This window comes from Mesoplodon bidens (genome assembly GCF_964165515.1).
Source record: "Mesoplodon bidens genome assembly, chromosome: 1".
In the NCBI taxonomy this organism is placed as follows: domain Eukaryota; kingdom Metazoa; phylum Chordata; class Mammalia; order Artiodactyla; family Ziphiidae; genus Mesoplodon; species Mesoplodon bidens.
In genome coordinates, this window is record NC_138176.1 from 20,072,612 (window position 1) to 20,094,878 (window position 22,267).

At 35.9% G+C, this 22,267-nt stretch overlaps 1 protein-coding gene across 1 annotated transcript in view; it reads right to left on the minus strand.

The window, feature by feature from the left end:
• PDCD4 (programmed cell death 4) overlaps window positions 1–21,270 on the minus strand; it is a 28,824-nt gene extending 7,554 nt beyond the window's left edge. The window contains exons 1-9 of the mRNA XM_081228367.1: window positions 21,184–21,270; window positions 15,864–15,970; window positions 10,972–11,274; window positions 9,291–9,385; window positions 8,101–8,214; window positions 5,743–5,964; window positions 4,098–4,195; window positions 3,047–3,161; window positions 377–484 (exon numbers count right to left, since the gene is read on the minus strand). Coding sequence (XP_081084493.1) covers window positions 377–484; window positions 3,047–3,161; window positions 4,098–4,195; window positions 5,743–5,964; window positions 8,101–8,214; window positions 9,291–9,385; window positions 10,972–11,274; window positions 15,864–15,906 — 1,098 coding nt within the window. The 5' untranslated portion in view covers window positions 15,907–15,970; window positions 21,184–21,270. The remainder of the gene's footprint in view (window positions 1–376; window positions 485–3,046; window positions 3,162–4,097; window positions 4,196–5,742; window positions 5,965–8,100; window positions 8,215–9,290; window positions 9,386–10,971; window positions 11,275–15,863; window positions 15,971–21,183) is intronic.
• Window positions 21,271–22,267: the final 997 nt, after the last annotated feature.

Here is a 22,267-nt window from a genome sequence, read left to right on the forward strand (position 1 = left end):
ATTTATATGACTGATAGTCTGCGAAAGGCACAACTATAGGGACAAACATTACATCAGTGGTTACCAGGAGATGATAGTGGTAGGGGAGCAGGTTAGCCCCAAACTTTTGGAAGTGATGGAAGTGTTCTATATTCTGAGATAGTGGTTATGTGACTTGATACATTTGTCAAAAATTCATTGAACTGCACAGCTAAAGAGTATATTTTACTCTAAATTATACCTTGATAAAAAAAGAAAAAATTGTAAAACCCTCTCCCCCTTAATATTAAAATTTTTAAAAGAAAACAAAAATGTATGTTATTAAAGAAGCATTAAGTCACTGTAGTGCAAAGAGGAACACTTAATAATTCTTTTTGGAATGTCAAAGTAATCTTACTTCATATACAAGCTCATGGTGAAAATGAGGTACTTCCAGTTCCTTAAGGCAATGTTCAGCTTCAGATATGTCTCCAGAGAGTAAATACTCTTTCAGCAGCATATCAATCTATTAGATTTAAAGATTGAGATGTGTTAGAATTCTTGATTTTTAAAAAATTCTGTTTTGCTTAAGGATTTATTTACCCTCATCTCAATAAAGTACATGATAAATAGGTCACAGACAGTTGTCTAAGAATAGTCTTGACATGACACTATCATAACAGAATTTTTTAATAATTAAAAAGCAAATCCCCAAATTTTAAATGGTTCATAGTCATGAAAGGAATGCAGTGTTTCGGTGTGTTTTAATAATCCATTGCGATCGACGAGTAGACTTAAGATGTGTTTGGCCTGAGTTGTGACCATAATGCTTCAATGCTCCCTGTAAAACAAGGGACCTTAAATACCACTAGAGGGCACTAACTGAAAGTCTCAAAATGAATTTTTAAAGTGGCACAAACCCATTTCCATCAGCATGACATTAAGTGGGAGCCAAAAAATGAGAGACAATAGGGCTTTACTAGACAGGGCAAAGATTTCCAAAGCAGTTTTCTCTTTTCTCTACAACTGAAGATTTGAGGACCATTATTTAAAATGCTCGTCAGGAATTCAGCTTCCAGTTATAGCTAAGGAGGCAAGTCTTGACTCTCCTGTTTAAAGTTGCACAGGAACATCTATGGCTCCAGAGAAAAAAAGTTTTCCAGCACAAGAACTTCAACGAGGAATGTCCTCCCCTATACATCGCCTGTTAAAATCGTCTTTGCACCTAGTAGGCACTCAATGAATATTGGCTGATTGAAATCTCATTTAAGTATGTTCTACTTCCAACTTCTACAATGTATTTCCATTAAAAGTAGAGTAAAATTTGATCAACAGAATATATCTTGATGAATAATTCCTACTATCATGCTTTAGGAAAATAAATATTTGAAGCATGTTACTTGAATAAAGTATTTTCATTTTATAATTATAAGCTAACATATTTATTATTTAAATTACATCACTTAGTTTTTTAACTTTGTGATTAAGTTAAAGTATTTAAATGTTTCCCATTGGGTTCCATGCATTGTTGAGAACGATAAATTATAAATACATGTATATATTTCTAAAAGTCCTCTCTGTCGAACTCATCCTTCCATGTAAAATAAATGAATATCCAAATAATGTCAACCTCATATATATCTGTATTTTTATTTCAGTTTTCATCATGACCACTTTTTTTTGTTGTGATAATTCACATACCATAAAATAGTTCGGCAGTTTCTCAAATATTAATTTTGAGAAGCATTATCATCCTAACAATATTAAGTCTTTCGGTCCATAAACATGGGATATCTTTCTACTTATTTAGGCCTTATTTAATTTCTTTCAACAGTGTTTTGCAGTTTTTGGTGCACAAGACTTGCACTTCTTTTGTTAAATTTATTCCTTTGTATTTTAATCTTTTTTATGCTATTACAAATGCAATTGTTTCTTAACTTCATTTCAGACCATTCATTGCATTGCTAGTGTACAGAAGACCTAAAATTAAATTCTGTACACTGATCTTGTATCCTGCAACTATGCTGAATTCGTTTATGATAGTTTGGTGTTTTTGTTTTTTTGAAAATTCACTTGGATTTTCTGTATACAGATCATGTCATCTGGGAACAGAGACAGTTTTACTTCTTTTCCAACTTAGATGCCTTCTATTTCATTTTCTTGCTGAACTGCTATGGTATTTCCACTGTTTTTATACCTCAATTTTTGTAATAACTTTATAATTTTTTAAAAACAGATATTGCAATCATGACATTACAAACACCAACTCATCTACCTTAACATATATAAAAACAAAACTGGTCAAAGCTCTAACAATATTTTGAGCTCCTTAACACTCAAACTTGGTATACAGATCATTAAAATATTTATTAAATATCAAAACTATAGTCACATGAAAGATTATACTCAAAAATCAGAAGCACATGTACTATATAAACCTTCTAATTTTCTTAAAAATCTTCAAATAGGATTAACTACTTTTTCTGGTTTCTTATTATAGAATATCACTTTGCTGCCAGAAAAAAAATCCATAGAGAATAAATCTGGTATTAATGCAAAAACCAATTACTTTTTCTTTTAAACAATGCATACAGGTAGTGAACTTCCCTACAAAAATCTACCACTCTGATCTACTCTAGTGTTCATAATGCATAACATAATCTGAGACCATCCAGTTTCAAACTGCTCTTATAAAAATGGACATTTATTGAATAACTACAAAACAGAAACTCTTATTTCAACAGTCTGAAAATTTTTAAATTCCAAGAAAAAGACTTTAGGTATTCCTTTGAGGTTCCTACACAGCCTTCTTCGTGAAAACCCCTTTAACTTCATGAAAGCCGCTTTAACTTAACACAGTCTTATTTTTAAGTCAGAGAAACCATAAAAATTTAATAATGACTATATAATTATTGTATAATTTATAGCAAAAGGGCATAAAGCCAAATATATAAGGATTATTCCATTTTCCACTTGCAGCTATAAGACTGAAATTAATTTTTGTCCACAAAAATACCAGCTAGAGGGCAGAGTTTGTTTCCCTGAAGAATACATATTAATTAAGCTAAAGAAAATGCCCAGTAGTTACCTCTTTAACAAGGTGGTTAAGAGACTGCTGCCCACCTCCAGAGCCCCAAACACTGTCCTTGCGCTTTCCACCTTTAGACATACTCAGAAGCACAGTAGCCTTGTCCAGAGCAGCTCTACAAAAAAAAAAAAAAAAGTTAATTTTGACATATGGACATGCTTGAGATTGACCAAATTATGGATGAAGTTGGGGGGAAAAAACCCATATACACTAAAAGCTTTCATATAACATAAAAGCAACCTAAAGTTCAGAAGTCTCTTAAAAAACTATTTTTCAAGATAAAAAGTTGGGAACAAAAAAAGTTGCTTCTCATATTAATATTCTCTCACTCATTTCCATTTCTCGGTCAACAAAAGTCTAATAACGTTATTTCAAAATTACTGATCTAGCCTGAGAAGGAATGTTTCACCTAAAACTAACTTTTACATAGATCCATGCCTTTCCACCAGGGCAACCATTCCACTCTGACCTGAAGTAGTCCTAGAAAATTAATTACTATACCTGTGAAAACCTAAGACATGGCTAAGTCCAAGTCTAAGTTTCCATGAAGTTATGAAAAGTCATAGAGCATAACTCCCAAATATCACATTTAGCTTATAATTATACCAAAGAACAAAAGTGAAAAACATTATTTCCTAAGATTTCTATAGCAAATAAATATAAAATTGAAAATAGGGCTCCTTTGTTAATACTGTCCATCTTATTAGAATATTAAATAATTACAGAATATTAAAACCTAAAGGGACCTTAAAAAACATTCCAAGTCCCATCCTTTCATTTTATAAATAAGGAAACTGAGGCTGAGAGAAAAGTGGCTTGACATAAAGGTAGCTAACAGTTTAGCTAAAACCCAGAACTTCTGCATTATAGTACTGTCTTCTTTCTGTTATATCATGTCAATAATCTCTCAAATTTGTTTTAACGGTAAAGAGTACACAAAAAAGACAAATAGGTGTCCACAAAGTCTGATTAATTCAAGTGTCATTTCAACAGAATCCTGTAGAACTTTCCCCTATTTTGAAAGTCTAAGTAGGAAAATTAATTTACTTACCTAGCCTGTACACAATCTACAGTTCCTTTGTAACTATCAATATAGGTATTACATAAAATTCCATCTCCAACAGCTCTAGCAATAAACTGGCCCACCAACTATAATAAGAAAAAAAAAGAGCTATATAAAAAAATCTAAAATAAAGCTTTATAGAACACAATTTGTAAAAACATAAATGATAAAGACTGGCTGAACTTCACAGTCAATACCTCAGACATGTTGGAGTATTCCAAAAACCTATTTAGCACCTACTGTTTATGCCTGGCATACACTCCCACATCTTAACCTTCAAGTTAAAAGCCAAGGGGGCATAAAATATTTGTCTTGCTCACTACTGAATCCCCAACACGTTGCACACTGTTTGAAACAAAGCATATAATCAAAAATACTTGCTAATAAGTCAATGACTTAATAGTCAAGAGAAACATCTCTTCTGGAAAGAAAAAAAATTGGACTATTGTCTCTCAAAACTGTTTGATTAAAGGAATTTATCTGAGGGGGAAAAGTGCAGAAATATTTATCTGGAAGTATGTTCACAGCATTATTTCTTAAAAAAACTGGAAACAACTTAGTGTCTAACAGTAATTGTGTGGTTGAATGGTATATATGTAAGACGGTACACCGTGTGGCCAAATATGTTTACCACATTTTATGGTGTAAGAAAAATCAAGTTTACCAAGTAGCATATACAGTATGATTCCACTTTTTATTAGAACAAAAAACGTAAGGATATGTAAAAAACATACACTGATATATACCCACAAAAAGTAGAATGGAAGATTTAAACACCAAAATGTTAACAGTTAACAGTGGTTATTTTTGCTGGCCTTTCTTCCTTTTGGCTTTTATTTTTCAAAATTTCTATAATGACTATTAACTCATGTACAGTTTTTTTTTTAAAGTATGGGTATTGTATAAAAAGAAAAAAATTTCATGTTTGAATCACAGCTCAATACTGACACAGACTACTTACTGTCACAGGAAGTATAACAGAAACAGCATTTATGTTAACCTACCTATAGTCTATTCCTAAATTAATGTTTAAGTGCTCCTACCTTGCTTTAAAACTTTGCTCAGGTAAATAGCAAGGATTTCACACATTTTCAATTTCAAACCAGAAAGTCGTATTATAGTGTCAGCATGTATGAAATCTAACAAAAGTAAAAGGCTTTGAACAGAATCTAAACAAAAGCATACATAAGTCATGAATTTTCTAATTATTTCCCCACAAAGCTACAAAAGGGAACAATCTTATTTATCATTATTTTTGTAATAAACATTAGTGAAGCAAACTCAATCCTCAATTATAACAATCTACATTTTTAAAAAATCCTAGCTCATGAAACAGCTTAACTACATGTAATAGAGAATATACAGAGAGCAAAAAAACATGACCTAAAAACTATACAGAGCATGGAGGGGGGGAAGTAAGATATAAAATTACAGTGTGATGAAAACTATGTTGCGGGGGTGGAAACAGCTAGGGAAAAATACACTAAACATTAGAGGGCTATCTTTGTGTGACAGGGAATATGGGCCAGTTTTTCTTCTTTCATCTAATAAAATTTCCTAGGAGTGTGTATTAGTTCTATACTTGCAAGTGAAGTAGACGGAGAGAATGAACAAGAGGAAGAATCATACAAACCTGTGGTGCTCTAGGAGTATCCAATGCTAATTCAGGTAGATCTTTCAACAATTTATCAAATGATTTTTCTACATCATTTGTGCTCATTACTGTCCCACAAAGGTCAGAAAGAAGCTTAGATGTCATTTCTCTATGACTAGCTTTTCCCTCCAACGCCAAAGACACTGCCAACACTGGTACTCCACTTTTCATTTCACCAAGATTTAAATCTCTTAGCATTTCCTATTCAAAAAAAAAAAAAAAAAGTATGTCACTGCCTATAGTTCAATTTAATTTTATTTTTGAAAAAAATCAAGATATTACCCATATATCCTTCTCTCTCCTTGACTGGAAAAAATCAGAGAAGCACTCAAAATTTGGGGATAAGATAAATACATCTTTTTCTACATATAAATTAAATACTGATCCACTTTAAGCCTCAACTGTCTGAACATCACTAAAATCAAGAATGTGAATTACACCTAAAACAGTTTATTAAACTACACAGTATTGCTAAGTTTGGTGTTAGGAGTTAACTAACCCTCTGCCTTATACTCTATTACTTCTAGAAATAGTGTTTTATGAGCATTTGTAAGGAAATTCATTTTACATTATCATAAGCTGTTTATACTTTCTTCACCCAAATATTTATACTTTCATATAAAGTTTAAAATGAGATCTTAAACCACTGTTTTTAAGTGGGATTATTGTTTTATATGCCAGGATAAAGTAAAATTTTCTCTTAAAAAATATAATAGCAGCAGCTAATACTTACTGACCACTTACAGTGTATCAGGAATTATAACAGCCACCTTAGTTTATACTCTTTGAGGGAGGTATTATCATCATACTCACCACACCCAAAGCACAGAAAAATTAAGTATTTGCTGAGGGCACCCAGAGGAGTGCCCAGGTTGGAAGTGGAATATAGGCAATATGACCACAGAGACTAACCTGTAACTAAGTTACTTAGAGTAACGACTACTAACAAGGACACCAGTTAGGTAAGCTGAACAAATACTTGGTTTTATTCCTACAAAAACTCAAAACTATCAAACCTCATATTATCAGACAAACCAAGAAAACCCAGTCTAGAGGCTTCCCTGGTGGCGCAGTGGTTGAGAGTCCACCTGCCGATGCAGAGGACACGGGTTCATGCCCCGGTCCGGGAAGATCCCACATGCCGTGGAGCGGCTGGGCCCGTGAGCCATGGCCGCTGAGCCTGCACGTCCAGAGCCTACGTTCCGCAACGGGAGAGGCCACAACAGTGAGAGGCCCGCGTACCGCAAAAAAAAAAAAAAAAAAAAGAAAGAAAAGAAAACCCAGTCTCAATTAAAAGAATCTAAATTATAAAAATCTTCTATGGAGATGCAATTTTATTACTTTAAGTCAGTAATACTAAACTACTGAACTAGACGAATAATTAAATTTTACCCTTTTAGATTTACTTTACAAACAATTCGTAACACAGTAAATGTTCCCATACAAATTATGCTTCAAAAACACATTTGTAGGGCTTCCCCGGTGGTGCAGTGGTTAAGAATCCACCTGCCAATGCAGGGGACATGGGTTCGAGCCCTGGTCCGGGAAGATCCCACATGCCGCGGAGCAACTAAGCCCATGCGCCACAACTACTGAGCCTGTGCTCTAGAGCCCGCGAGCCACAACTACTGAAGCCTGCGTGCCACAACTACTGAAGCCCACATGCCACAACTACTGAAGCCCACGTGCCCTGAGCCTGTGCTCCACAAGAGAAGCCACCACAATGAGAAGCCCGCGCACCACAACGAAGAGTAGACCCCGCTTACCACAACTAGAGAAAGCCCGCACACAGCAACCAAGACCCAAAGCAGCCAAAAATTAAATAAATTAATTACTTAAAAAAAAACACATCTGTTCTCTTGATTTCTGTATGCATTCTTTTCCAAACTTTTGTATCTGTGTTCTTTTCTGGACAGAGTACAAAGATAAATTTTATTCTAGTCCTAAGCATTGAAATGAATGTCAAAAAAATGGAACTGAGGCCTTTTTAATGAGATCCCTAAGGACATTTTAGAAGGTCCATAAATGCCTTGAAATTGTTAATTATACTTTATAAACTATCAATTATAAAAATGCTATAATTATAAAAATTATTAAAATATTGTGTTGTGCCATTTTTCAGAGAAGAAAATGGCACAGAGCCCTCATCTGATCCCAAATAGGTAAGAAGTGGTCTAAATAAAATTTTAGGCCATTTCTTAGTTAGAAATTCATTTATGCATAAGAAAATGCTTCAACTTTTTCAGTGATCCAAGATCATTCTGAATACGATGTTTTACTTTTAACAGTGTCTGCTCTCCTATGTTAAATAAATTATACTTCCAACTTTAAACCTACAGCAACTTCATTAGTATCTCCGTGCTCAAAATATTCCTGTATGATTGGTGTTAAAGTCTTCTCAAATGCCGTTTCATCCAAAGGCAAAACTACAGTTTCATAAACACAGTTTTCCTGGAAAGGGAAGGGGCAGAAAGTTATAAATTAAAGAACAAAATATTCAGATAAACTGAAATTGTTTCACAATTTTATACTCCAACTGGTTAGTAATACCCATTCAGGGCAAGAAAAAGAGATGCTACATGCTTTGATCACTTATATAATATAAAAACAGAATCTATGTTACTGTTCTTTTATAAAATCTGAATATAATAAACCAATATACAGATTAAAACCACTAACTACAGCAAATATATGACTTGCTTCTGATCCCCCATATCTTCTGTTAATTTTTTTCTCTCTCCCACAAAACCAATACTTCAGTGACCAAAAAGCTTTAAGCTTCCTATCACACCTAGTATTTTCATTAAAACTTCACTTAAAAAAAAAAAACAGCAGGAGCCAAAGCCTTCATGATTAGTATTATGGTAATAAAAAAGCCCTTATAACAAAAATCAATGTTGTAGTGACCAAAAAATCTCTAAGGAAAAAGCACTATTCAACTGAAATTTCAAAAAGAATAATATGTCCAATAATCTTCTATCCCCCTTCTCTGCAAAAAAAAGCCCTGAAATGTTTATATGCAACTTGTGACTGGCTTTAGTCTAACAACATACTTTCAAGTCTTTCAAGACTATATATTAAAATTGGAACATTTAGCAAAGATTTTATAGTATTTGAATCCTACTGGTTTTAAAATATATTTTTCATGTTCCCTTAGAAATATTTCCATGTCTAATTATTAAATTCAGAAACCAAGTGAAAATTATGCATACATTACTATCAGTTAACTTGGTTTTCTAATCCAAAATTAACCTAACAGTCTGAAAGGACTGAATATATATATGATTTAGATATACATACTAATGTATGTAATATGTGTACACACATATATACACACTCTTATTATATACATATCAGATAATCACACAAATTATAATCACACATTATAAAATTATATATATATGATTTGAATGGTATAGAGTATACATATAGAATACATGATTTGACAAATATATGAGTATACTACAAACATGAGGTCAAAAAGTTTGTATTTTAAATATATATTACAGAAAGTAAAACACTTCTACCTGGTCATCATCATAGTTAGGATCTTTCACATCCACCTCCTCCACATCATATACCTGTCCAGGTGTACCCCAGACACCTTTGCCTCCAGCACCACCTGAAGAAGTTTAGAATTGAGAAAGGAGAGAGCATAATGTCCATAGTTCATAAATTTTAATTGAAATCTGAAATAATTCTAGATATTCAGGTGTTAATTCAATAGCGGTTAAAAAACTGTATTTTAATGTCTATGCTAGTGATTTTGCCAGTTGAGAATTATGTGTTGAACCTCTTTTTATTCAGATCACTGATTTTTCAGTAATGATTAGATATTAGATAGTTTATAACCTATTTCCAAAAAAACAAGTTGAAATAGCCTACAAAGTTAAAACTAAAAAGGCAGATGCTTTAAAATAAAAGCAAAAACAAACAACCAAACCAAAAAAATCAGAAAAATAGCTGTAGCGGTGACCTCAAGGCAAGTGATACTGCAGTGGAGCTCTAAATTCTATCTGACATATCTTGGGAACAGCAACAACAAAAAAGAAATACGCTGAGCCAGTAAGATGTGGCATAGAAAACTCCACAAGGGAGAAATTATTCAACAAAGAAGTACACTGACCACCATCAAATGTTTTAAAGTCAAATACTCTTTAGATATAAAAAGAAACAAATACTTCACAGCTAGAAATATGTTAAAATAACTAATTGCTATTGAAGCATTAACAGAACTAATCATCATTTCTACTTCTCTACATACAAATTCACCAGCAGAAGTTTAACAATTCCAACTTTCAAAGTTGCTTTACTAAATAAACTTATTGAAATGTTTTTATAAGCTCAGTATATTGCATTATTTTTAAAGAACTTGTGCAGTATCACCAGTTTTGGGGGGGGGGGGTTATTTTACACATAGAGTATAATTCTTGCCACCAGAGCAAAACAGAATCTGATAACTAGGTTTCATTTTGACCCAGCCAATGGTTGCAGAGCCATTCAACAAGAATAACAATTTCTGACAGGGCACAAAAACATTTTACAAGTATCCTCGGCCATAATCTGAAGCTCCCACCATTTAGAAGTTGGTGAAATCTCCAAATTGCATCAAAATTCTACTACAGAGAGAGGCTGACAGACCCCTCATTCAACAAATATTTAAGTACTCAAATTGCTAGTCACTAATCCAGGCACTGGAGATAGAGCAGTGAAACAAGACCATTCCACTCCAGTACCTAAAACAAACAGAGCTGAAAAGAACTCAGAACCAGATCTACAAAATTATTAAGATTCTGACCTGGATATTACCAGTCAAATTATATTTATCATATATTCTTAACAATGGACATAACTAATTAGATTCATTAGATAATAGACATGATGAATTTCTGACCCTACTTCTTTCAAGCAGAATTAGAGAATACATGCACAATTCTTAACTGTGAAGAACACTGGTGTGTATTTTGCTGGAAATATGAGATAAAGTACTGCTCAAGAAAACTAATCTACTCAAACAAGAAAAAAAGGTTCAACTTAGAAGAAAAAGTGGTATGGTCCTCAGGTTATTACTATGTAAAAACATATACAAGCCACAAAACCTTAACATTATCAGTTTACATTTCTCTCATTCCTAGAACAAGGAAACTGTAGTATAAGAATCAGATAATATTTTTTCCATTTGTGTCTTTGGACGTGGTATATACTAACCTTTCTTTGGTAGTCCCCTTCCTTTCCCAGATCTGGATCGCCTATCTAGCAACCTTCCCTTTGGACTGGTTGGTACAGTTACTCCACTTCTAAGGCCTTCACTTCCGTTATCACTGACAGAATCGCCTCTGCCCGAGTCCCGGGACGAGTTTTTCCGTAGCCGCCTTTTCACCTTGGCATTAATTCTAGCTTCATTAATGGAGGATGCTGAAATCCAATTTCCATTTATCTCATTCTTTATTTCCTCAGTCCCAGCATTTTCTTCATCACCAGAAAAGAGAGAGTCACTTAAATTATCAGGCTCTTAAAAAGAAAATGAAGGAAAAGAATTCTAAGTAAGTATTTTAACCATCTACTGCTATACCAGTTATAGTCATAAGTTATACTAAGGTGAACCACATGAAATTATCATTTTTGTAGGTGACAGTCACATATTGGCAATTTCATATGGCTCAGTCCAATACATGACAACAAACTAGTAGTAATTTTCACATTATCATGCCAAATGAACTAAGGCACTGAATGTTAATGAAAAATTTTACTGAAAGCATGTTATTTTTTCATGTGTTTACATCATAAAACCTACGTTAATATAAACACCGAATAGCGTACAAAACCTTTGAGACTTTTATGAGCTAAGACAGTCAAGCAATTGGAGACAGTAAGAAAAGACTAAGGATCTTTAGGGAAGGTAGATAAACTAATATTTACAGAATGCCTATTTACCAGGCACTAGGCTGGGCACTTTGTCATTTATCCACAAGTTTGAGAGCTATTTACTACATTATTTATACAGATATGGAAACTGAGGCTAAGACTGTTTAAATAACTTGCCAAATATCTCATAATTAATTGTGGACACTTAGAAAATAGTACTAATCCAAAGAGCATGAAAGGCATTTAGCAAATACGTTATCATATACGATTACTGGGCCAAACTGCTCACGCTTCACCGCTTTCAAAGAAAGCTATCATCTCAAAGTTCTAATTCATCTCTCCAAACCTGACTCACACTACTTACCATTCTCTGAAAATCTTCCAGACTGTGTAAGATTTGTACATTATCCCCTGAAAGACAGCAACATTTGGAGTTCCCAAAGGTCCTCCGTTTAGAATGTCATCCTCACTGCTCTTTTCAGTTACCAAAATCCTTTAGGATATACAGCTGGAGTCTTACTTCCTCCGTGAAAACTTTCCTAACAATTCTAGCCGCAATAACACTCATACACTGCTCATTTACCACATCATGGAAATCACTTTCTTTTTATATAAGTTATTGCTTTTCCAAATAAGTCATAAGCCTCAAAAGAGGAACCATGCCTATACTGTAGTTTTTGTGTCCTCAGCACCTAGCAGAGTATCCTTTATACCATCAACTCCAATGTCAATGGAGATCAAATGACATGGAGACACTCGGCGTTACTGCAAAAACTTTTTAAGTCAGAAAGCTACTGAATTAGTTATCCCTGGGTCCAAGTTTTGTTCATTATGGCTCACTCAACTCAGAGCTGAATCCCTCAAATGTTTTTAAATATTCCTAATAATTAGGATGTGTCAAGTCTATATGCATGGGCTTTAACATGTTTTTTTTTTAAGGTAGTATGTAGAAACTAAAAATTTTTTAAATCAACCTATAAAAAGAAACACAGAGGTGTTAAAATCTTGACAATTCTTGACAAAAAGTATGAAAGTTAGTAACAAACCCTGTGGTAATCAAAAAACAAACAAAACATTAAGTAGAGCCAAATTACTTCGGCAGTCTCATAAGTAGTCTGCTGCCTTCAGTCTTCAAACCATTCTCCAAACTGCATGGAGACTGATTTCTCTCACTGAAAACCCTCTGAAGGTATTCCTATTGGGTCGAAATGAAGTGTAAACTCATTACATTGCAATGTTAGGTCCTTCATGATCTTGCCCCAATCCGTAGAATAGCTGCTGACCACTCCCACATTCAAATGGTCAGAGCTGAGATTTGATATCATAGGTAGATGACGGGGGAATTAGTTTGTCAGAGGAATACAGGATATATTAGAAAAAAAGAGAAATTATAAAATGAGAGACCAGCTAAGAAAATGTTGCAGTATTCAGTCACAAACTAACTGGAAAGGGCAAGGTTAATAATTTTGGGGTAAATAAGTGACACTTTCAAAGAAAAAATAAAGGGCTTTCAAAGAGAATAAAGAATAAAACAGTGTTTTAAAAGTTTTTAGACTAGGAAAGGAAGCCAGTGTTAGGAGGGTCAGTTTGAGACATCATCATAACTAAACTGCTATGACTAGTAGTAACAGCAGTAGCAGTAGTCATAGTAGTCGTATTACTTCTTCTATCATTACCATCAGTACTGTTACCTACTGTATCAGGTTCCAAACACTTTACATACATGGTCTATAATCCTCACAAAGCTCTATAATGAAGCTGTTTATCCTCATTTTTCAGAGAGAAGATGTTTCATAGAAAAGTTATATATCTAAAAAGGACTGTGGCCAGGATTCAAACCCACATTTGAATCTTACATGACTATAACTACAGAAAATACAAAGCTAGAGTACAGCAGAGTGGTGACAGCTAAAGAAACAGGCAACAAGGGAATGAATACAAAGAGAGAAAAGAAGAGGAAAGGGAAAGACCAGAGATCAGACAAATCAGATGGCATTTCATGTAAAAGTGGATGATTGAAGAAAACATTAAACATCTACCTCTAACATATTGCTTTCACTATTCTACAATTAAGGTAAGCTGCCACAACTAATCCAGAAGATAAAGGCCTCTCTTAGAATGCTTTAAAATGTCCCTCAGAGTACTGAAGTATTGAAGTATTCAAGCAATCATATTTCCTACACTTTAGTTTCCTCTTCAACTATTTTAATATCCTTTCAAATACACATTTATGTATCTAAAACAGTAGACACATCTAGGTATATTTTATATATTAGGTCTTAAAATTTTTAACCCATGTTTGTATCAATTGCTCTTTTATATTTTGCTATTCATACTCACCTAAGTTTTGGGGTTCCATAACCACTACTGATCTGACTTTAAGAAGACCAAAATTAAAAAGATAAAAACCCTGAGTACAGAATCTGGTGACTTCAAAATTGTTTTCTACTGTGTACTAATTCCCTCTTTCTGAATTCTCTGACATCTCAATAACCAACCCAACTTATATTACACCACAGTACCAGACAATCACATTTTCAACTACTGGTCCACTGAGTTACATAATTATAATTAACAATATTAGCTCATTTTCATTTGTGACACACATAATATGTGCTATGGGCATGATACACATGCACGGTATCTCACTTAATCCTAACAATAAACCTATAAAGAGGGTATTTATAATCCCAGCTTTATACATGAAGAACTGAAGGTCAAAGCAAATAACCCACTTTCCCCAAGTAACAGAGATGGTAAAAGCAGAAGTTGGAATTAGTACACTGGTCTGTCTGACTTGGACTATTTGTTACAGGAAGCATTTATTGCAAAGAAGGTCTGTCTTAGGCTCATCCAAGTACTGAAGTATTTAAGGAAGTACTCAGCAGAGGCATCAAGAACAAGATTAGAACAAGGACTTGTTACAGTTAGAAAACAAAAAGTATAAAACTTAGAGCTGTGCGGTCTAATAGAAATATAATGCAAGCCAAATACGTAATTTTAAATTTCTCAGTATTCATATTAAAAACTAAAAAGAAACAAGTGAAATTTATTTTAATATATTTTATTTAATCTAATAGATCCATTATATCAATTCAACATGTAACCAATAGAAAAAATTACTGAGGATTTCATCGCTTTCTTTCATAAGAAGTCTCTTGAAATCTGGTATGTATTTTGTACCTACGATACATCCCAATTCAGGTAAGTCACATTTCAAGTGCTCAACAGCCATATGTGACTACTGGTTATACCAGACAGTGCAGAGAAGAAACAATTACCTATCCATGAAATATGTTCTTAAATTTTATTATTACCATTCTCACCTCAATGAAGCAGGGACATGATACCAATTTGTAATCCTAAAAAACAAGTACTCATACAGCTATTGTATATAAAGCAGCACCAAAATAATCATTAATTATTGTAGTAATCTTTTTCAACTATAATTTTCTAGTATACTTTAAATCAGGTTCGTAAATACAAAATAGCAAAGAAGTTTCAACTTCAAAGTGTGCGTTCAGATCAAAGAAAACTATGTAACTGGACACAACAGTGAATTAAAGTCACTGAAAAAAATGAAGCTGTAGTATTAATAAATGAAATAGGTTAAACGTATTTAAATTACAGAGATTTTTTCAATATTAATCATCAAGCAAAGAATTATCTAAAGTGTACCAACATGAAAAGTTCTCACTATTGAGACTATTTCAAAATCCTAATTAACTCTCTACAAAGATTATTCTGAAAACTATATATACATTTTCAGTGATCTGAAGTTATTTAGCTTTTGGACATATATTCCACAAAACTGTTTTTATAATAATAGTGTACTACTGAAGCATTACGGAAAATCAGGGAAAATACACAGTTAATTTGTAATATATAGATTATTAGTTAGAAAAGGTATCAATGATACCAATAGTTTATATTATAGAGACTACTAACTAGCTCATGTGAGAACAGTAATGAGCAGGTTCGCTATTCTTCTCCCCTTCTACACCATAGAGTTTATTATGACTAGTGGAGAATAAACGTATGAAATGTGAAAAGACAGGCAGAAAAATACATGTGATGAATTTCATAAAAATAAGAATCACAAACTTGATTTTTAAAATATGACCTGTTTTCTTATAGCATGAGTAAGATGGTTTTTAAAGTAAAGAAGTTTTCATAAAATTTGGTATGGCCTGAAACTTGCTCACAATACAGTCAAGGTTCAAGATATTATTTACCTGCAGGGTTTACATTCAGTATCCTCTCGTTTTCTACATCCATCGTTCCTTAATTTCACTTGCACTGATTAAATTACCAAATGGAACTCTTCCTCTGGGATGTATTTCTTTAAAAAGAAAAAAAAAGCTTCAACATCTTCCAAACCGATAATAATTAACGTAAATTCAACTTACTTACTCAGACTGTTAAAAAAAAATCACCACATAATTCCATTTTTTTTTAAAGCGTTCACTTTACTTTCTAAGAGCTTCCCCTAATTAACATTTGGTTTCAATCTTCTTGATAAAGTTTATGTGTCAAAAAAAAAAAGCCTATATTTCTGAATGTGCCAAAGCACCCCTTTAACTCGGAACTAGAGGATGTGTTTGCTACCATACGACCCAGCAATCCCACTACTGGGCATATACCCTGAGAAAACCATAATTCAAAAAGAGTCATATACCATAGTGTTCATTGCAGCACTATTTACACTAGCCAGGACATGGAAGCAACCTAAGTGTCCATCGACAGATGAATGGATAAAGAAGATGTGGCACATGTATACAATGAAATATTACTCAGCCATACAAAGAAACAAAATTGAGTTATCTGTAGTGAGGTGGATGGACCTAGAGTCTGTCATACAGAGAGAAGTACGTCAGAAAGATAAAAAAATACCGTATGCTAACACATATGAATGGACTCTAAAAAAAAAAAATGGTTCTGACGAACCTAGGGGCTGGACAGGAATAAAGACGCAGATGTAGAGAATGGACTTGAGGACACGGGGAGGGGGAAGGGTAAGCTGGAACGAAGTGAGAGAGTGGCATGGACACGTATACAGTACTAAATGTAAAACAGATACCTAGTGGGAAGCAGCCGCGTAACACAGGGAGAGCAGCTCGGTGCGGTGCTTTGTGATCACCTAGAGGGGTGGGATAAGGAGGGTGGGAGGGAGATGCAAGAGGGAGGACATATGAGGATATATGTATAGCTGATTCACTTTGTTATAAAGCAAAAACTAACACACCATCGTAAAGCAATTATACTCCAATAAAGATGTTTAAAAAAATGTTTGCTATACATGCTTATTTCAAGTTAAAGGAATATATACACATTCCAAATTTTTTAGGAATACCAGGCCTCATAATTAATCTGCTATACATAGATATTGATTAGTTCGTTACCGATGAACTATAAGAACTAGTACTCTAAAATGCAAACAACACAGTTTTGGTTAAAAAAAAGACATGATTGACTTATTTTTCACACTAAAACATATCTGGAGGCAGATAAATCTGCCATTTCATCACGTAGGCATCTGTAATTACTGTTGTAAGACTTTGAGATCAGGAGAAAATTTTTTTAACATCTTTATTGGAGTATAATTGCTTTACAATGGTTAGTTTCTGCTTCATAACAAAATGAATCAGCTATACATATACATATATCCCCATATGTCCTCCCTCTTGCATCTCCCTCCCACCCTCCTTATCCCACCCCTTTAGGTGGTCACAAAGCACCGAGCTGATCTCCCTGTGCTATGCGGCTGCTTCCCACTAGCTAGCTATTTTACATTTAGTACTGTATACATGTCCATGCCACTCTCTCACTTTGTCCCAGCTTACCCTTCCCCCCCTCCCCGTGTCCTCAAGTCCATTCTCTACGTCAGCGTCTTTATTCCTGTCCTGCCCCTAGGTTCTTCAGAACCTTTTTTTTTTTTTTTTTTAGATTCCATATATATGTGTTAGCATATGGTATTTTTCTCTTTCTGACTTACTTCACTCTGTATGACAGATTCTAGGTCCATCCACCTCACTACAAATAACTCAATTTTGTTTCTTTTTATGGCTGAGTATTATTCCACTGTATATATATGCCACATCTTCTTTATCCATTCATCTGTCGATGGACACTTAGGTTGCTTCCATGTCCTGGTTATTGTAAATAGACCTGCAATGAACATTGTGGTACACGACTCTTTTTGAATTATGGTTTTCTCAGGGTATATGCCCAGTAGTGGGATTGCTGGGTCATATGGTAGCTCTATTTTTAGTTTTTTAAGGAACCAACATACTGTTCTCCATAATGGCTGTATCAATTTACATTCCCACCAACAGTGCAAGAGAGTTACCTTTGGGAGAAATTTTTTAAATCAGCGTTTTCTATAATGAGAGACTTTTATAATCTGAAAAACCCATTCTTTTTTTTTTTAATCTTACCTATTTAAGAAAGGAGTAAGTACAATGACATTAGCATCTCTATATTTTAGACCTTGGTTTCAAAATGGCTTAAAAATTATTAATGCTGGAAGGTTCTGGTTGATGAAATCAGTTACCTTTTATTTAGACAATTAGTGATAAAAATCAACTGTTATTTGTAAAAAACAAACAAACAAACAAAAACTATCAAAATATATTTTCCTAAAAACTATCACCAGAAGATGTAACCAAATGCGATTTCAGAATCTCTCTGGAAATATTTTTTAAATAGTGGTTTAGAGTACTTAAGTATTTATCTGTTTAAGAATTTATCTGTTTAAGTAACATAGGTTAGATATGTCCTTCCAGCCATTTATAATCATTTCCCCAGCAGTGTGACCTTTTTTTAAGATATAAAGTTCACAACTTAATAAGAATGACTAGTTAATTACAAAAAAGCATTTAGTTTTTATATAACATAACCTACTGTTAGTTGTCATTTTAGAAAGACGATATGATGCCTCCTGGAACTCAAAGGGAAAACTGACTTTTAAATTCCTCAACATATACCATTCTAACATCTTACAAGTTTTATAGCCCTTTTCTCCAGAAAACTTCTCCTTTCTCCTACCAACTTCAGATTTAGGGGGAAAAAATGAACCTCAGAAATAAGTACATAGAGATAAATAAAGATATAAACAAAAATAGTTTGCAAACATAAACATTTAGCATCCTCCAGGGCTGAAAATGCCTTATCTGTTTCATTTCAGTATATGAATTACATGTTATAGGAAAGTGAAAATGTCACATGATATGTGTGTGAGATTTTTAAACTGGAGTTACATTTAAAAAATCATTTTCATTCTTGATACAAATATAATCAAGAGAATACTTTCTGCAGAACCTAGCTAATAAAGGAAATGATTATAACTGTTTTAGAAGCCCTTTATAATTCAAAAAGAATTTTACATGCATTATTTCATGTACCTCTCAGAACAATCTTGAGGTAGGAACTCCACTTTGCATACAACTAAACAGATTCAAAGAAGATAGGTGATCTCTCCAAAAAGAGAGAGCTGCTCACTGGAAGAACCAGGATTAGAACCCAGACCTTCTAAATCCACTACTGTTTGCACAAGTTCAACGCCAGACTTTAATATCCCACAGGAAGACTCTTTTCTAGGGTTAACAGAGAGAAGCTTACTAAAACACAGACCCCTACTGTTATAACCAATTTTTAAATACTGCTTTTCAAACACTAAAAACTAAACTATTACACAAACGACAGGCAAAGAAAATTATCAGTTAATTGACTACAAATAACTTACCAAGTTTGTTTTTATTAAATAATTATCAAACAAGAAAAACTCCTGTCTGGGTCTTTTGGCAATGGTAACACATTCAAGAACTCAGGCACACTTGATAGCAACACAGGTGTTTTAAAAGAGTTTACAGAAAGATAAAGCTTTGTTCCATGTTTTTACTCTCTTCAAAGTAATGAGGGTTTCCACTTACTTAACAATCCTTAAAATTTTTGCCCCAAACTTAAATGTAAAGCTAAAAATCTAAACTCCACATCCTTCATACTAAACCATAAAATTAATTTTCAGTAAGAAAACAAAACTGTAAGTTAGACAAAAGGCTGAAATTAAACATTGTTTTCATTTCTCCAATGTGTTTCACAGAAACATACAATCAGAAGTATTCAATTGCCAAGACATTTACTACAAGACAGAGTCTGGCTTTCCCACCCCACCTCCCCCCCAAAATCTATTTCCTGAAATACACCTCATAAACCACTTGGACATTTTTTTGGAGTCAAGTTTAGGCCATGCATTAACTAGTACTTGTATTCATTCCAGGGCTACCATCATAGCTAACTAGCCATTTAAAACAAAATCAGCTAAAAGCATTCGACCACAATGATGCAAAAATAAGCAGGAAAGAAAAACATCAAAATATCATTTATTTTTGCACTCCTAGCAACCATGTTTCCTTTCTCATTACTACAACAGAAAAACCAATCAAAATATAACTCAAAGACGCCTGCTGAGATATTAAGGAGTTTAATAAACCTGGACTAAAGGAAAGTTAAGGGCATAAATACCGATAATTTACAACACATCTGCAGTGGTCCTTTTTTAAAAAAAAAGTGAATGGTGGTTCCTAAAAAGCCTTACATTAGCAAGAATGCCAAAATTCTAAAATTTAACAGTGAAAAATGCAACAAAAACACAGGCGGTGACTTTTTTTTCCCCCAGAGGAAGGTGCATTTTTAATCATTTTAATCATCTGTAGATATCACACAGTTGCTAGCTACGCAGTCAGTTCTCACTAGGGCGCAGGGAGACAGGCGATTTTGACGTCTGCAGACAGTTTTGAAGCTCTTGGAAAAACAAACACCCTCCCCTTGAACACTGCAGCACCAAACAGACAAATGCAGCCTATACAGCAAGCGTTTCACAGAAGGGGGCTCCCTTCCTGCCTTTGTTTTCTCCCGGAGATTTCATTTAAACTAAACAAGCGACCCTTTACCCGACCCGGGGGGCCGCGAAGTACGTGCAGGGCCCGGGCAGTGGGCACGTGTCCGCCTCCCAGAAGCCACTCCCGCCGCGGCCCGGCCCGCTTCCCCGCCGCGCAGGCCGGGACTCTCGCAGCCCCCATTCCAACCCCCGGGGGATGCTGGACCGGGGCGGCCGGAGGGCCGGGTCTGGGAAGACGGGCCGGGGGCCGCATCTTCAGGGGAGCCCCCAAGGAGGCCAGGGGGCGGGAAGGGCGCAAACCTTCCTCACAGGATTTCAGTCAGGCCAGAAACTCGCCTCCAGACGCCCACCCCCAAAGGAAAATGAAAACTCGGCCTTCTGGGGGACGAGGAGCCCCTCGCCGGCGAGCGCCCCGCGCCGCCACGCTCTGGGCCCAGGCCTCCGCAGCCCGAGGCGTTGGGGCGGGCGCGGCTCGGCCTGCCGAGCTCCAAGGAGGCGGCGGACCCCCTCCCCGCCGGCCCGGACCTGACCCGGCCGCGGCCTCCACGCCCCCTCCCGCCCCCCCTCCCAAAGAGCGGCTGCCTCCGAGGAGAGGCAGGGGCTGCGAGAGAGGGCGCAGTCCTCCCAAGCGCGTCAGCCGCGCCGCCGCAACTGACCCCTCGGGCCGTCGCCGCCGCCGCTCGTCCAAGTCCCTGGTCCGCCGGCACCGATGCAGCACCTCAGCCCCTACAACCGCCTCGAAGCGTCTCGGACCAGTTTCGCTCTGTTTTTGTTTTGTTCTACCCAGTAACACGGAGGCGACAGGTCGGCGTTTATTGGCCGAGGCGAACAGGTCTTCTGGCCAATCGTGGCGGTAGAGCGGGAGTTGCGGAGGGAATGGGAGGGAAGTGAAACGTGGAAAGCTGGGCAAGGGCGTGGGAGGGCGCATGCGCGTCGGGCTCCAGGGCCTGGCTGGAGCGGGAGCAAGAGCGGGGAGGGAGGCTGGGAGGTGCGGCAGGATGGAAGTGTGGGAGGTTCGGGCTGCAGACTAGGCTGAGGCCGCTCACCCATCCTCCTCACAGGCCGGTCAGAAACTCCGCGGAAGCAAAGGCTTTGGGCTTCCTGAGGGGCCCTGCCTCAATTTCCCGACACTCCTCAAGGGGATACTCTTAACCTCTACATTTCCTTCTCCCGCTGGGCCCTGCTCACTCCTTAGCTCCTAACTGTGCGCAAACCCCATGCTAAGAAGATTTGTGAATGTGCTCAGTCCTTTGAGGTTGAAATCACTCCCATTTCATAGATGAGGAAACAGACTCAAAAACTCTTTGAAATCCCGTTTCTATGACTAGTCAGGTCCCTGGGGTTCAAACTCACACACGTATATGGAATCTTAAAAAAAAAAAAAAAAGGTTCTGAAGAACCTAAGGGCAGGACAGGAATAAAGACGCAGATGTAGAGAATGGACTTGAGGACACGGTGAGAGGGAAGGGTAAGCTGGGACAAAGTGAGAGAGTGGCATGGGCATATATACACTACCAAGTGTAAAATAGCTAGCTAGTGGGAAGCAGCCACATAGCACAGGGAGATCAGCTCGGTGCTTTGTGACCACCTACTGGGGTGGGATAGGGAGGGTGGGAGGGAGACGCAAGAGGGAGGAGATATGGGGATATATGTATGCATATGGCTGATTCGCTTTGTTGCGCAGGTGAAACTAGCACAACATTGTTAAGCAATTATACTCCAATAAAGGTGTTAAAAAAA